The sequence below is a fragment of the Syngnathus acus genome, chromosome 8, assembly GCF_901709675.1.
Source record: "Syngnathus acus chromosome 8, fSynAcu1.2, whole genome shotgun sequence".
Taxonomy (NCBI): Eukaryota; Metazoa; Chordata; class Actinopteri; order Syngnathiformes; family Syngnathidae; genus Syngnathus; species Syngnathus acus.
Window position 1 is genome coordinate 281,432 of NC_051093.1, and position 16,693 is coordinate 298,124.

The following is a 16,693-nucleotide window of genomic DNA, read 5'->3' on the forward strand; positions in this document are numbered from 1 at the left end:
AATCATCTTAAAAAACCTCCCTGGCCTTTTTTATGCAATCCCATAAAATGAGGCGGATGGAGAGCTGCGATTATTGTTAGTCAGCTGTTCAGACGGCGATTCATTTACAAGAGCGCGGAGTGGATTTGTGTTCTGTGCGTGGACGCGCGTGTGAACATGCGCAGAGGCGAAGAGGGGGAGGCGCCGGTGGAGGGAGGGGTGCGCTGGCTATGGTTAATCTGTACGCGCGTTATGCAGAGCGCAATTTTTTAGTGAACAGCAGCGAGCGTCAAACTGGACTTTAGCGGATCGGTACTGATCGGCTACCGTCTGCGGTGGGCTTTTTATTTCGCAAGATGCTCAAACAAAGGATTTAAGTGGTGGGGGGAGCGAGGGGGGGAAATCACGCTTTTCTCTGTCGGACCTGTCGAAAACACATCCGCGGGTGGAGGGGTCAGCTGATCCGCTCTTCGTATGCCATTTGGGTTCTGCGACCAGCGTCTGTTCCGAAAGCGAGTCATTCGAAAGCAATTGGGCCGGCGACGCGAGTGTGGATGCGGAGAGTTGAGGACGACGACGCGGCTCTTTTCGAAATGTGATATGTGAAGCACGCAGTCTGGTCGACGCTGCCCACCGCACCTCCATACCAGCAAGCGGATCTATTTGCATCGATTCAAAAAAGGTCGGTCGTGTTTATCATGCCACCATAAATAGCTAATTTCGGATGCAGTAGGGTAGAGGGGGCGGGGTGGAAGTATGTGTGTGTGTGTGTGTGTGTGTGTGGGGGGGGGGGGGGGGGGGGGGGTCATGAAATTTGTTTTGTTTTGTTTGTTTACTAGTTATGGACTGAGCATCATTTCACCCCCCCATGCTGCTGGTGAAACTCTAGCGTCCTCCATTTTCATCCCCCCCAATACCCTCATGCTCACGCGGGCACGCAAGCGCTCACTGGGATATTTTGGGGAGTGCCAAGAAGTAAGGTGTAAGGTGTCATTCATTCTTCCAGGCACACACGCATTTGTAACAATGTCGCCTCAATCAAACACTCTTCTGGAATGCCCTGCATGGAGAGCCTGCCTTACATGCATGTGCCCAACATTGTCAAGAGGAGGATGGGGCTGCTGAGCCACGGCAAAAAGAGCATGTGTATGTTTCGATTCACCTGCTCCTTAGGTCAGCTAAAAGCAAGAGTGCCCCCCCACCCTGCTTTTTTTGGTGGTGGGAACACCAGCGGCACAGCACTGCCTGTGATTCAGCTGGAAATGGAGCCCAAATAGTCATTTGGGTGCCATTAGAGGGAGAGAAGGGACGTTTGAGTGGAATGGGTGCCTGTGGATGTGTCGGCGTTTGGGTTGCTCAATAGACGACTCTCAATTTGAGCCTCGTTGGTGGAACTTCATTGTCAGTTAGAATGCGTCATCCCATACATGTGTTTTTTGGGATAGGAACGGTCCCTTCAGCCGATTACAAATCTGCGACACAAGCACGAGAGGTTGGCAGTGAACTCACTTTGGCGCTCCCACTTGATCAAAGTAAACATACTGTCAGTGTCTATTTGGAATATCGTAACGCTTACAATGCAAAAGGCCATTGACAGCGACGGAAGAGTATCGCAGTGCCAGTTTTAGAACACAACAGCTACTTGAACACAAAAAGTGAAGCAACCCATGTAGACATAAAATATCATAACACTCACATATATTCTTAGTCCTTTGTGAAGAATGACTAATATGAGTACAGTCGTCAAACTCTTCTGGATTTAGAATGTCATTTTCACCATTGGAAATGACGAAAATCGGATTCATGGCTTGGCAGTGCAATAGGCGAGATAAGAAAGAGAATGTCCCTGCTTCCCCTTTTCATTTATGTCCATGCCTCAACCCCTCCTCCACACATGCACGCACATGCAGATCACCCCCACGCACACACACATGCACACACACGCACACACGGTACGTACGCAGAGAACACAGAGACACAAACAAACATGCACATCTCACACATTTGCAGATGCCTCACACACGTACATGTGCACGCGCCCACACACACACTTTTGGTCTTTGCAAATAATTGCTGTGACTTGTGTGTGCAAGTTGTGTCTTTCTACCTCGTAAAAAATTAAAAATGAGCAGATGACATGTAGGCCAAAAACATGATTGAGTCTATTTTGATGAGTTTGGGATGCCCCACCCCTGCACACACATCCCCAGACCCTGTCTGACCAGCCACATTGTGTGTTTATGTTGAATCACTACTACTGTTAATTGCCAAGTCAATTAGCATATGGTCCTGCCGTAAGCCCAGTCCCATGCTAATGAGACCTAATTAAGGCGATAGGGGACGCCAGCAAACCTGCATGCTGCCTCTCGGCAGTCACGCAGACTCCGGTTCATTTTCCCCAGCCCGAAAATTTCATCACTGACTTTGGACTCGTTTACTGACGTCCATCATTGTTGAAGATGAAAAGGCTCGCTGACATCATTGAGACAGATGGATGCATGATATTGTTGAACTAGGAAGTGAATTGTTCCCCCAGGGAGACAGTACTCCGGCTTGCATTTTGACCCCTCCCCCCACCCAACATAAGCGTCTGCCTGCTCACTAGCTGCCCAAGAGGGGACCGCAAAATATTAGCACAACGACAAGCCTAACAACAGTGCCGTTGTGCGCAAAAGTCCCTCACAACAAGCATGTGTCCTGTCAGCAGCTCCGTGACTAAGTGGACTTTATGTCATTCGCTCAAAGTTATTCTTGCTCAAGTAGGAGAAGAAGCAATAAACTCTATCTTTGGCACCAAAGATTACAGACATTTTACTTCATAAAACATTGGAGCCTCCAAGGTCAACTGCAAAGCCCCCCCCCCTTCCGTTTCAATGAATTGACACGCCATTCTACATTGCTATACACTGGAACAAGTCAGCCAGATATAGCTACTTTGGTGACTGCGTCTGGCTCGCGAACAAATCTGACATTTACACAATTGAAGTCATAAATAATTTTGTTATATTATCAAAGTAGAAAATAGACGTACTGAAATCAAAATGTTAAATTAGCTTTCAAAATATAAATTATGATCACATTTGCAATCCATCCCATCTGTTTTCTACCGCTGAAATCCACGGTTGCGTCATATCAGCCAATCCCAGTTGCCCTTCGGTGTACAGAAGGGTGATGCCAGGTCGGACAAAAAAAGCACGATTTTTAGTGGACAATACAGGGCCTATGGGGTCGTGAGAGGTAAAATTCCATCCGCTTTATTTAAAATTTCAGCTAGCTAGCTGGTGTGTGCCAGGCAAGCAAGAAAGATGACAATTACCGAACATTTCAGAGTGAGTGGACCGAAGAATTCGCATTTGTGGAGAGAGGAGGCTCTGCTACTTGCCTCATAGGCAATGAAAAAATTGCATCAATGAAATGCTCCAATATCAAGCGCCACCTTGAGCCATGACATGCTACATTTGCAATCAAATTAAAGATTAAAGATTAAAGTCCCAATGATCGTCACACACACACCTGGGTGTGGTGAAATTTGTCCTCTGCATTTAACCCATCCCCGTGTGATTTTAATCCATCCCCTGGGGGAGAGGGGAGCAGTGAGCAGCAGCGGTGCCGCGCTCGGGAATCAGTTGGTGATCTGAAATACCCAGCTGGGGACAGCAGAAAGTTAGCGTGTGAAGAGTTCCAGAGGAAGGTCCAAGCTAGTCAACAGCAACTCCGTGTATGGACCAGACAAGGTGACTTTAATTCAGCTCGTTTTGCTGGTGCATTAGCAATTGTGAGGAACGGAAAGCCATTCACTGATGGCGAGTATTTCAACATTTATGCTTGATGTGGCTAATGAACTTTTTGACGACTTCACGGATAAAGAAAAGATACTCAAACGGATAAAAGACATGCCTCTGTCAGCAAGAACCGGTCACAATCGGGCCATTATGACTGATGAGAGCCTCAACGCCTGCATGAAGCTCAACCTCACCGCATATCAACCGGTCTACAAAGCCATCAGCAAAATGATGCAGCCCCAGAAGTCTCATTAATGGTGAGGTTTTTTTTCTAGGCTTCAATATAAAAACCTTATTAGAAAGAATACATTAGTACACTCAAAAAATCATTGGTCTTAATTAAAATACATGCATTTAATTGTATTTAGCCTATCGGTTTTTTTTTTAAATGGTATGGCTCTCACGGGAATTTTTTTTTAAAAAAGGGCATTTATGGCTCTGTCCGTCAAAAAGGTTCCCGACCCCTGCGTTACAGGGTCAAACTATCAACATCAAACCTTTTCAAGTCACACTGGAAAATTCTTAATAGCCGCAAACAAGAAATGTTGTATTAAGCAAGTATAAAGTAAAATGACGGACGCGACATGACATCAAGGTTTGAACTGTCTCGCAAGTGTCAAAGACGTGAAAGGGAGGATAACAAAAAGGCGACTCATTTCTTATGACAGGCCAAACGTGCTGCTTGGGTTGTGGAAGATGTGTCGCTTCCATTCATGATGGCTTCCTCTCAACTGTCACACAGGCGTCAAAAGAAGTCAGTGTCAAGACCGGCAAGTTAAAAGAAAGAAAAATGACTCAACCTTACCTAGCCTGTTTGCAAGGTGTTTACACACAGAAATAATCCATCCTTCAATTTCCTGAAGTCCATCCCAGCAGTGTTTGGGCCGGAGGCAGACAACCCCCAACCCGTTGGCAGCCAATTGCAGGGCGCTGAGGGGATCCATCCCGGCCTCCCAGCAAAACAAACAAAACGAAAGTTACGAATGTAACTGCAATTCTATGAATCACGAATGCTTACAGCACTGAATGATTCCTGAGCGCATGCGCAGTCCGAGTAGGCATACCAAATTAGTCACCTGTGACCCCTGGATGACCCTAGACTGGTATAAAGTCCGGTGTCACTGGAGGCTTGTTCCCTACGGAATCTTCTTGCATGAACACGAGGATTCCGAGTGACAGGATGTCCTGGCGGCGTCTTCTATCCAGGAGAGACTGCAGGAACTGAACAAGACATGGGGTCAGCCCCGCGGGTCTCGCACCATGCCGCAAACATCCCCCACCGGTTGGCGTACAGCCAACGGGTGAATGGCGCCCTGGATTTTCCGCCTGACAGGCGAGGTACAGTGACTCAGCAGCAGGTCGGGCCCTTCAGCAGCCAAACACACAAGCGTAGGCTGGTTCGGATGCCAAATCGCCCTGTTGGGACAAAAGGTCCACCCTGACGAGGAGATGCCATGGCTCGCCGGAACACAGTCTGCCCAGCAGCGGGAACCATGTCCGGGCCAGCCAGAAGGGGGCCACCAGCAGCAGCACATGACTCTCCTGAAGAACCAGCTGAAGTGTCAGCCAATGGCCAGGAAGCAGCATCCAGGCATAAAGGCATAAAGAAGATGTGGCGGCCACGGGTACGCCAGCGCATCCAGACCCAGAGGGCTGGAGGCCTCCCCCAGGGAAAATCAAAGGGGACAGTGGGTCAACTCCCAGGAGGCCAAGAGATTGACCTCCGCCTCGCCGAAATGACACCATATCGCGTGCACCACGTCAGGGTGGAGGCGCCACTCTCCAGGAGAAGGACCCTGACAAGATAGGGTGTCTGCAACACTGTTTAGTTGGCCCGGCAGATACACAGCCCGCAGGCTGGCCAGACGGAGGACAGCCCAGAGGAGAAGGTGTCGGGACCGACTGTCCCTCTGGTAGTTTATGTGGAACACGGTCGAGGTGTTGTCTGACAGCACGAGCACATGCCTCCCCCACAGGTATGGCAAAAAATTGCATGAAAGCCAGGTGCACTGCACGTAGCTCCAGCACATTGATGTGGCAAGCGTGATCCCGCGCGGACCACTGACCCAGAGCCGTGCTGCCAGATGGCGCCCCCCCCCCCCGTGCGACTGGCATCCGGGACACCCCGCGTCAGAATAGCCTGGTCTCTCCAGGGCGCCAAGACGAGAAGGCACCTGTAGGACAACTTGAGTCTGGTGACGGTGCCATTTGGGGTCCAAATGAAAGCTGTTCAGCCACCTCTGCAGGGGGCGCAACAACAGCAGGCCCAGCAGGACCATCGCTGTTAGGGAGGTCAATTTGCCCAGAAACCACAAGGCAGCAGCTTGCCCTTCCGGAAGTGCATGAGAAGGCGAAGAACATCATGCACCTGGCGAGAGGCTGGACAGCCTCTCATAGTCACGGGCTCCAATGACACCCCAATAAAATCCGTCCTCTGAGTGAGGGTCAGAGAAGACTTGGGCAGATTGACCCGGATGCCCAGCCGGGCAACATGGGCAAGTTGGGCGGACGTGTCTTAACCCACCTGAGCTCTCGACAGCGCGCAAATGAGCCACTCATCTAGGTACGGCAACACCGTCATGCGGCGCAGCCTTCACAAAATGCTTGGGGCGAGGGAGCACACGGAACAGCCTACTACAGCCTCTGTAGGCGAAGCAGAGGAAGCATCTGTGCTGAGGCGCTACCGGGACGTGGAAGGAGGCATCTTCCAGGTCGACAGACGTGAACCAATCCTCCCGGGCGACTGTCCATAAGACGTCAGCCGTGGTCAGCATGTGGAAAGGCAGGACCTTGAAACAAATGTTGAGCCCACAAAGGTCCAGGATCGATTGGTAACCGCCGGTCTATTTTGGCACCAGGAAGTCGACCGAATAAAAACCGCCTGGATGCGCCAGAGGATGGATCTCCTCGATAGCGCCCCTGGCCAGGAGTGTGGACAGCTCCCGGTCCAGTATTAAGGCCCTCGACGTGTCGGTGATAGTGGTCACCTTGACCCGAGAGGGAATGGGGGGACGGCGTTGGGACAAGATGAAAACCACCCAGGGGTCCCAGGCACACGCAGCCCAGTAACTGAGCTGCTCGTGGGAAAAGCAACCGACAGCCAGCCCCGAGGCCTCAGTCCCTAGACCGCTGGGATCGGGGGACGGAAGCAGAGAGTGCGAGCATGAGGTGAGCCAGGGAGTTACCGTTGTAGAACCTCACGAGAAGGTCATTGGGCACCCGACACTGGGGTCGAGGGCCCCGAACAGGCGGCCGAAGGGTCTTCTCCGGGGACACAATCAAAGAAGCAATGGTAGGTTCCACCGCAGGCATGCGATCCAGGCCGGCAACGGCAGCACCATGCATAGCCGCCTAGTCACGGCCGTCAGCCGAAAGCCGGTATCCCTCCAGCAAGCATGGAGCTCCCTCAAATAGTCCTCAGCTGGAGCTCCCTCAAATAGTCCTCAGATGCTGGGACTGAGAAGGCAGAAGAGAGATGCCTGTGCCAGAAGAAAGGACTCTCAGGCGCCGACAGCGCCAACAGAGACATGTCTAAATGCAGATGCTCCAAGGTGCGACGCAAGACTGCCTGCATCGAGCCATCCCCTGCTTTGCTGCAGGAGCTCGGGGCAGAAGACTGGGAGCCCAACTCCAAAACCACAGACGTGGGCCATCACCGGCGTCATTAAAAAGAGACGCCGAGGCTGCCACCGAAATGGTGCCATCCTCCTGAGCAAGCACTGGCATTGAAGGAGTGGACGGGCCACCCACAGAGAGTGGCACCCGTGCGAAAGCGACCTCATCTCCAACTAAGCCTGCAAGCGCCCCACCTCAGAAGCAAGGTGCTGATCTGGAGGGACGGATCACAGCAGCTGGTGAAGCACAACGCATAGAGCGTCTGGACAGCCGATCCCAGGGGCGGGTACCCACCATGTCCACACCGTCAGCTTCAAGGCACCTCGGACAGCGCTCAGCACTTACGTCCGAGGCCACAAAGAGGGCACCACAGTCCACACAACAATGGGAGTCCTCCATTGCGGAAAAAAAGGACAATACCAAAGAAGGCGGCATGGATGTTGCCTGCGACAAGCTCAAGCAGGAGAGTCGAGGGAAGATGGAGCGAACGCCACCTGCACAGCAAACGCACGTCGCAAATGCACAATGCAGGACGACAGCCCAAGTAGCGACAAACCGAGGGAAGGCGGCGCGAACGCTCACTGAACAGCAAGCACGTCACAGGCGAAAGCCCGAGCAGCGACAAGCTGAGGAAAGGTGGCGCAAACACTACCAACACACAGCAAGCGCAAAATGTACAAAACAAGAGAAAAATCCACAACGTGGACGCTAGCACGCGACCACGCCGGGACACAAGAACGGACGCAACAACTCCGCCGAAACACCATAAAGTCAACCACAGCTGCAGCCTGGGAGGGCAAAAATACGCTGCTCCAACCAAAGGTCACAAGGCTCCACAGCGGCGGAGAAAAGACGTCAAAAGACGAATCCAACCTTTCTTCAGGACAGAAAACACGCAGTGGTATGCAAGCTACGCGAGAAGAAAAGAAGGAACGAGCCTCTGGTGACACTGGACTTTATACCAGTCTAGGGTCATCCAGGGGTCAAAGGTGACTAATTTGGTATGCATACTCTGACTGCGCATGCGCTCAGGAATCATTCAGTGCTTTAAGCACTGCCTCCTGGGGGTTAGCAGAGATTAAATAGAAACACTTGTCATGTTTGTAACTCATTCACTGCCAGAGGCCCTCCATTGATGCCGGCGCAGCCATCAAACGCTCATCCTCTTGATGCCACTTAACCTTCACATCCACAAGATTGTTTCGAATGTCAATGATTTGCTTTGGCTCAAAGGTTGGGGAACGCTGAGATGGCGTCGTTGCTTCTTGACATCCAAACAGCACAACAAAATGGCAACGTTGCTGTGAAGGGCACAATGCGGCGACGAGAGTAACTCCCAACAACTGGAGCAGGAGCTGCACAACCGACTCGAGCGTTACATAAGATGCACGGAATGGAGGCAAGGAAGAGCAGGGGCTGGGTGGGGGGCAAAATGGAAGGGGGGAGGGGAGGGATGTAATTGGGAAGGACAAGTGTTGTTGAGAGACGAAAGCGGAGGCTTTAAAATGGCGGAGTGAAAAGAAGCAGGATGAAACGCTATCCTTCTTGAACTCAAATTCAATTCAGCAGTTTTGTGACTTTCAAGGACATATTCCCAAAGAAAGCATCCATCCATTCAGCTGTCCATTTTCTACATTTGAACCGAGAACTCTTGGGGCCAAAGTCCCAAAATGTTCAACCAAACCAGATCATGTCCTTTAGCATAATACTAACCTAGCATGTGAAAAGCCATTGGCAGGCTGAAGAATCTTGGCCTCAATGCAAGTGTCACACAGTGCTGTCATTTCCACTGTTGTGGAACACTGTGGTACTACGCTGAAGTTCAGACTGTCAAAACCTGTCAAATACCACACTTACAAACTAGGGTGCAAACAACAAAGCACAATATTGTTCTTGCTGTGGTACATTGTTCATCAATTTTGTGGCTCGCCTCTGACAAAAAAAAAAAAAGGATTCGTGTGATGTCCGTTAGCTTGTGCTTGCATGTAAAGGTCGACTTTGTCATTTTGCATGTGACTGATGTATGTGAATGTGTGTATGTGTGTATGTATGTGTGTGCGTGTGTGCGTGCGTGTGTTTTGCCACTGGCTCTTCAATGTGTGCGTGTGTCCTGTAGCCAGAGCAACCATCTGTGTAAGGGGGAGTGACAGCGTGACAGAGGGGTGGTGGTGGGAGGGTCGAGGGTCTTCCTGCCTCATGTTGCGAGTATGCCTACGATGTTCTCCATGCTCGCTCATTAAGAGCTGACAAATAGCAGTAGCAAATTCAAATGGAAAATGAGACAAGAGCAGAAGCTGTCCACCCTGCTTAGTACGGACGAGCTTGTCTCCGTCAAGATGGGGGAGGTAACCATGGGGGCTGGAGCTCAAGTGCGTCTTGAATGTGAAGGTGGTGTGCACGTCACAAAGCTATACTAAGCCATACTACGGCCGGCTTTTGGCGACTCATCAGCAGGTGATGTAAGTGAGGGGGTTGGGGGGGCAGGAGTAAAACATGAAACTACAGTGGTGGGCAAGAATTCCAGTGGGTGCAAATCTCTGCGGGTTACACAAAAGAGCTGAAAACAACATGGCAACACTCACTGTGAGATGAAGTCATCGTCATCATCAACTTGCATCGTTGTTCTTCTTACAGGAACAGTACTTGTTTGGTATTTGTTCAAATTGTGTCCCACGCTTCTCTCCACGGTCATCATGGACATCATCTTTAGAGAGCGCGAGGTCATTTGAAAGCTGTGTAATACGGAGTACGTGTCGTCTACAACTGTTTTTAAATGGCCACTCAAAACGATTCCTTTTCAGTCCAAGAACAAAAGCAAAATGTTTGATGTTGTCATAAATGGGGAATTAAACCGCATATCGTTAGGACTTTGGCAATGTCAATACCGATACTCCTTATCGATGCCGATATTTATCATTACGCGTCCGTGTTTGTATCTAATTTGATTGAAGATATGAACAAGAAGATAAAAATATCATTCATCTTTAACAACTATTTTATTGCTGCAAAGGGGATAACACAAGCAACATCATGTACCTTCAATGTAAGCTTTCAACAAGTCAACTAGCTCTGCAGTGTAACTGGAAAACAAACGAACAGCACCCTATCCTCAGTGACAGAGATACTGAACCTTTATAATGAATGGTTCATGTACTGGTTCAACTGTACATGTAATGCTTCAACAGACGCACAACTACCGTATTTTTCGCCCCATAAGGCACACTGGATTATAAGGCGCACCCTCATTGAATTCTTTATTTTAGAAATTATTTCATATATAGGGCGCACCGGATTAAAAGGCACATAAAATAGAAGCTATACTGCATCAAACTGAGGTTGACTAGGGTTGCGGTATGCATCCACTAGCCAATAACCAATGAGCCCTCAGTAAACAATCGCGTTTCTCAGACTATCTCCTATAAAAGTGATCGGAACCGATTAAAGTTCGATCTACCACATTGGTACTGTTTACTTATGTTTCCCTTCCATATCGATCCGTAAATTTACATGAAACATTAACGGAGCAGCCTATTTTGAAATGAAATAGCCTCGTGCGTATAGCAGCTATCATTATAGCGTTAGCCACCCGCAAACTCCCATGAGCCTCAGCTCGCAGACTCCCATGAGCCTCAGCAAAGTGTCGTGGCAGCCCCCTGTTAACCATCGCGTTTCTCAAACTATCTCCTATAAAATGATTGGAACTGACTAAAGTTCAATCTAACACATTGGTACTGCTTACTTATGTTTCCCTTCCATATCAATCCGTAAATTTACTCGAAACATTAACGGAGCAGCCTATTTTGAAATGAAATAGTCTCGCGCGTACAACAGCTATTCAGTGATGCCCCCTGACCACGGTTGCCGTAATGCTGGGAAGCGATGCGACCTTGTAATTTACTAGTCGTACTAAAACGTACTAAAACATTTTGGCAGAACGCTGTGTACAACCAGTATGGATCAACAAATTCATCAATTGACCCATATATAAGGCGCTCTGCATTATAAGGCGCGTTGTGTTTTTTGGAGTAAATTTTAAGTTTTTATGTGCGCCTAATAGTGCGGAAGATACGGTAGTCGTCTCTATTTTCCCTCTTTTAGCGAGAGTGAATGGGGATTCTTGCGTGCAGACTTCTGCGGTGGCTTTACCGAAAAACAATACAACATAACATTAACGGCCAGCTATATTAGCGGAGTTAACAACGTCAAACATACCAAGCCTACTTACCGAGTTTGCGTTAGCCGCTCCACGTAAAACAGTCACATTTATAAAGTTAAGCCAAACCTTTGAACGCTTCGCTCTCACAGCTGACATGTTTGTTGTTAGACGCGTTAGAAGTAGCGTTTCCGGCAGCAGCGTCATGATTAATTAACGGTTGCTGGATAAACACACTACCATTAGTGGTATCGTTTGTACAGAATCTTTACGGTGCTACGGTACCGACCCAATTTGGTACAGGTACCAAAAAGTATTGATCCACGGTATGCATCCCTAATCGTTAATGACGAGAACAAAATAACGTGGCCTTGTACGTATTTTGCCAGCATGGCAACAAGTGAGGTCAACATGACGAGTGCCTTCTATATTTTGTCAAACGCAAATGTTGGCCTTTTAAAGGGTTCTAAAAATTCTGAGCTGAAAACGAGTGGTCGCCGCAAATTCTGCTGCCCTCTTTCCGCCTGCACGCCTTTGAACTTTTTTCCCTCCCTCACGTAGACATCTGGTCTTGACTGCTTTCCCAGAGGAGATGGCGTTCGCCAGGGTCCTGTTCCTGCTGCTGCTGACCGCTGCGGCAGAGGGCCAAGAAGGCGAGGACTCGCCGGCGGCAGCGCTCCCTGCGGGTTGCAGCTGGGGCCTGGGGCGGCCCTACACCCTCCTGTGCGACCTGGACACTGCCTGGGGCGTGGTGGTGGCGAGTGTGGCGGCGTGCGGAACTCTGGTGACCGTCTTGTTGACCTCGGTCCTGCTGTGCCGCCTGCGGCGCATCGGCGAGGCAGAGAAGCGCAGTGGCGTGGGGCCCATCCTGCTACTGCTCCTGGGCGTGGCGGGCTTGTTCGGCCTGAGCTTTGCCTACCTGATCGAGCGTGACGAGTTGCTGTGCGTGCTGCGACGGGCCCTGTGGGGGCTCCTGTTCGCCCTTTGCTTCTCCTGCCTGCTGGTGCAGGGGGTGCGCCTGCGCCGCGTGGGGCGCGAGCACCGCGGCCCGGGCAGCTGCGCCCTGACGGGCCTGGCCTTGGGCCTGAGCGCCGTGCAGGGCATCATCGCTGCCGAGTGGCTCCTCCTGACCGTGCTGAGGGAGGGCCGGGCCGCCTGTGAGTACCTGCCCATGGACTTCTCGTTGGCCTGCAGCTACGTGCTAGCGCTGCTGCTGGCCGCCGCTGCCGCCGCTGCGCTGGCCCTGTGCGGCAAGATGCGGCGCTGGCGCTGCAACGCTGTCTGGCTGCTGGTCACCTGCCTCCTGTCCCTGCTGCTGTGGGCGGCCTGGGTGGGCTTCTACCTCTACGGCAACGCCTGGCTGAGCAAGTCGCCGGAATGGGACGAGCCAGCGCTGGCCGTGGCCCTGGTGGCCCAGGGTTGGCTGCTGCTGGTCTTCCACGCCATTCCCGAGGCGCACGTGTGCCTGAAGCCGCCGCCGCAGCCCACCGTGCCAGATTACTTTGACACGTCGCAGAACTCAACCCGGATGAGGGAGACCAGCTTCGACGATGACATCCCGCTTTCGCACAGGCAGTTTGTGGAGAACCAAGGCTTCGGATACAACGACGACAACGCTGCAGGTACGCTCGCGTCAGGTCGAGACCAAAGCGAAAGGCACGGCCTGCACACCACCCAACAATTCACCAATGAGTGAGCTAACACACTTACTTGCTCACGTTCTTGGCAATTTTTGAGGACGGCAAACCAGCTTTTATGGCGGCGGCCATCTTGGAATTCCTATGGCGATGGACTGCCTCCTACATGTCAGAATTGCAAAGAAAGCATTTTGCCCATTAGTGCACTTTCTCTCTTGGTTTCTGCAAATTGTAGCGATGACAAAACGTACGGTAATGCCCTCGCATGTGGAAAAGGAGAGTCACAAGCGCCACAGACGGTGAAAAAGAGAAATGACTGCTGTCGGCAAAACTCATGCCGAGGCGCTCACACAGAAGCATACCGGCTCGCAAAACTCCGGCCACGCAATCAACACAGCATAGAATATTATGGACCCGACCGTGACACTGTTTTTTGTTGTTGTTTTTTTTAAGGCAGATTCAGATATCCGGCAGGATAGAATTCTGTTCACCGACTAATTTGAAAATATAGATAATGTATCTGCAAATTCATCTTTTTGGATCCTTTAGAGTTTACAGCAACAAAGATGAATTGCAGGAAGAACATTTGCCAGTTTCACCACCAATTTTATGATCTTATTTTGTAATGTGGGAAAAAAAATGTTTGATCATTTGAAAAGGGGCAAATAACAGCTGATTAAATCTGCCAAAATATTAATTGTAATAAATAGTCATGACTTTTTCTTGAACCGGTTAATTTGTTGTTTTAAAGCATGGCGCTATTGTTATAAACAACACATTTCAAGAAAACGGCCGTTTGCGCACGTTGGGCTCACGGTGCTCGCTGACTTTGACTCGTGCTTGCATGCAGGCCTGAGAAGTGGTGGCGGGCAGCACAACAGCAACACGGGCGCCAGCAGGCCCAGCGCGCCCTTCCGCAGCAACGTCTACCAGCCCACCGAGATGACCATGATCCTCAACGGGGGGGCGGTGAGTACGTTCTCCCTCCCTTCCCAGGCACAATCACGCCTACGGAAACTGTTGCAGCAATTTGTCATTCAAAACCGTTTCCCGTTTTAACATTATGCTGCTTGTCAGACTCAATGTTCTTTTTTTGCCCGATCGCGTAGGTACCCTCGGCCCCTCCCACCTACACGGGGAGGCAGCTGTGGTGAGCGGATCGTACGGACGAGGGGGCGGCGCAGTTTCCCAGGGGAGGCGAGCGTACTTCAAAAAAATAAATACACAGATGCCGCTTTTACTTTATACAGATGGCGTGCCAATCAAATAAGGAGGCCATGGAGGACAGAGCTATATGTCTCATAAAGCGAGGCTTTTTCTTTGGCGTGACTGCAGCACTGTAAGCATCCTTCAAACTGTGAACATCCTTCATTTGGCTCTGTCCTCCATCACTGTGTCAACGACAACAACTCCCCCCTGTTTTTTTTTTTTTGCATGAACATGAAATATGACAATGAAAAAGCACAACCTGCATACAAGCACTGGAAGCAAGCATCCCAACTGGCGCATCACTGAATGGAGGCCAAACACCAGGCCACTTTGAAACAGGGGAGGAAAAGAGCGTTTCTGCAAGAAAACAAGACAAGGTTTCGAGCCATTTGCAGTGCAGGTTGGAAAACGGAAGGAGGGAGAGTACAACAGTGAAATCATCCTTCCTCTGAGTGGGAGCTGCTTCCTCTTGCTCTCTTCCTCCTGGTCCTGGCGTCTGGATGTTGCACCACGCTGCTTCTTCATTCTGTCCTCCTCCAAACTGTGGCACTGATGCAGTACATATACAGACGACACAAAAACGCCAGGCTGCTTGTTGACTTTTCTCTGTCACGAATGAACGGACCGGTGTTTCCCAACCTTTAGCGAGGCAAATAGGCGTTAGAAAAAGCTCTCGAGACAACACCAAATGGAAAAAAGAGGCGAGAGTGCAAAAGACAAGCCGCAGTTTGGGGTCATCCGACGTGCGGCTTGCCTATTGCGACATCCAACTGGCTGGAGAACGTTTGTCAGCTAACGTACTCGAGCCAACTGCAAAGTGTGTACGGAAATTGAAGATAGAGCGAGCGATGCCATCCAGACCGTGGATTGAAGAAGAGGAGACAGTACGTTAGCCGGCCGGCTCGCGGCCAGTCATCTCTACAGTTTCATTAGCTAACGTCCTCGTGGCATCAAAGGAGTACACATTCAAGGTCACAGATGCAACGACGTACAACGGGCAACCGTATCTATGGCTCAATCGCAGGCAGGGCTTTCGTTTTCAAACCCATTTACTACGTACAGTCTGCTCGCTACTTGTGCGTTTCATTTGGAACACAACCCGTTGTAGCTTCAGCCATCTTGCCCGAAAACACTCAACTGTCCTACATTCATTCTATACAATTGCTAGCAAACATCTTGGATTCAATCGATCACGTTTGGGGATCACTGGCTTCAGTGCACACGTTGTCGACTGCTATTTTTAGTTGAAGTCTATTTTTACATGGTTGCTTTGCATACACAAACGTTTTCTTTGGACATTTTTGTAAGGTAAAATAATTTTAGGTCGCGGCAGTGGTATTTTACATTTTTTGTGCATCTGAGGTAAATAAATAGCTATGAATAAAAATGAGCACAACTTTATGCAGTAAGCTAGACAAGATTTCAATACTGATCAGTGTTTATCCAAAAAAAAAACAGGCGCAGTGGAGCCTTCTCAGCAACACAACCGCCTCCGCCGTGCATTTGTCTGTGCCAAAACAGGAACCGTCACACGACAGGCCCAGACTCAGCTTGTCCTGCCACGTCGCTTGACAGGAACTAATGTGCGACAGGAACATGAGTAAACATTCCGGAACAGGGTCCAACATGGCTACAGAAGTTAGGTTCACGGCACAGCATGTAGGAAACAGATTAATCTCGTGAACGGCAGAAACGAGGCTTGACACAGGCAACGTGTGCATGGGATGTCACACAGGAGGGAGCAAGGTTGCCGACACAGCAACAAGAAAAAGGAGAAAGTTCACGCGGTTGGGTCAACCACTGTATTAAATGGGACTGTGGGCAACAGGAACAATGACTAACATGGAATACTTATACTGTACAGCAGTGGTCCCCAACCTTTTTTGCGCCACGGACCGGTTACGTGTCAGAAATATTTTCACGGACCGGCCTTTATATAAATAGTACATTTATAATAAATATATAAATACGATGAAATAAAATGATACGACTGGCATAAAAACAAGTATAAACGACATTTTTAAAAATTATTTATTATTAATTATTTATTTTTTATTAAATTTTATTAATAAAACTCACCATTACGTTGAATTAGTGGGAGCACTGAGCTTGTTTCTCAGAAACGAGCCGGTCCCATCTAGGCGTAATCGGAGACAATGACACCGGAAGTGGTTAAAGGTTTATCTTTTAATGCAGGATGCTTGGTCTCCATGTGCCGAAGCAGTTTTGAAGGCTTCATTGCCTTGTTAGCTAGCCTGTCGCCACATATTATGCAGAGTGGGCTTAGCGCGTCAGAGTCACCTGTGGCGATAAATCCA

At 49.8% G+C, this 16,693-nt stretch overlaps 1 protein-coding gene across 4 annotated transcripts; it reads left to right on the top strand.

Annotated features, from left to right (window-relative positions):
• The first annotated feature begins 557 nt into the window (after positions 1-557).
• Positions 558-15,853, top strand: gprc5ba (G protein-coupled receptor, class C, group 5, member Ba). Of its 4 annotated transcripts, XR_005098581.1 has the most exons (6): positions 558-661; positions 12,091-13,151; positions 14,017-14,135; positions 14,276-14,316; positions 14,417-14,505; positions 14,629-15,853. XR_005098581.1 is itself a non-coding variant. In XM_037257260.1 (5 exons), coding segments are annotated over exons 2-5 (1,191 nt in total). In that variant the 5' UTR covers positions 558-661; positions 12,091-12,121; the 3' UTR covers positions 14,418-15,852. The 4 variants fall into 4 exon arrangements, 2 of the variants coding, with proteins under 2 accessions (XP_037113155.1, XP_037113154.1); XR_005098580.1 differs by having other exon boundaries at positions 14,276-14,505; XM_037257260.1 differs by having other exon boundaries at positions 14,417-15,852.
• Positions 15,854-16,693: the final 840 nt, after the last annotated feature.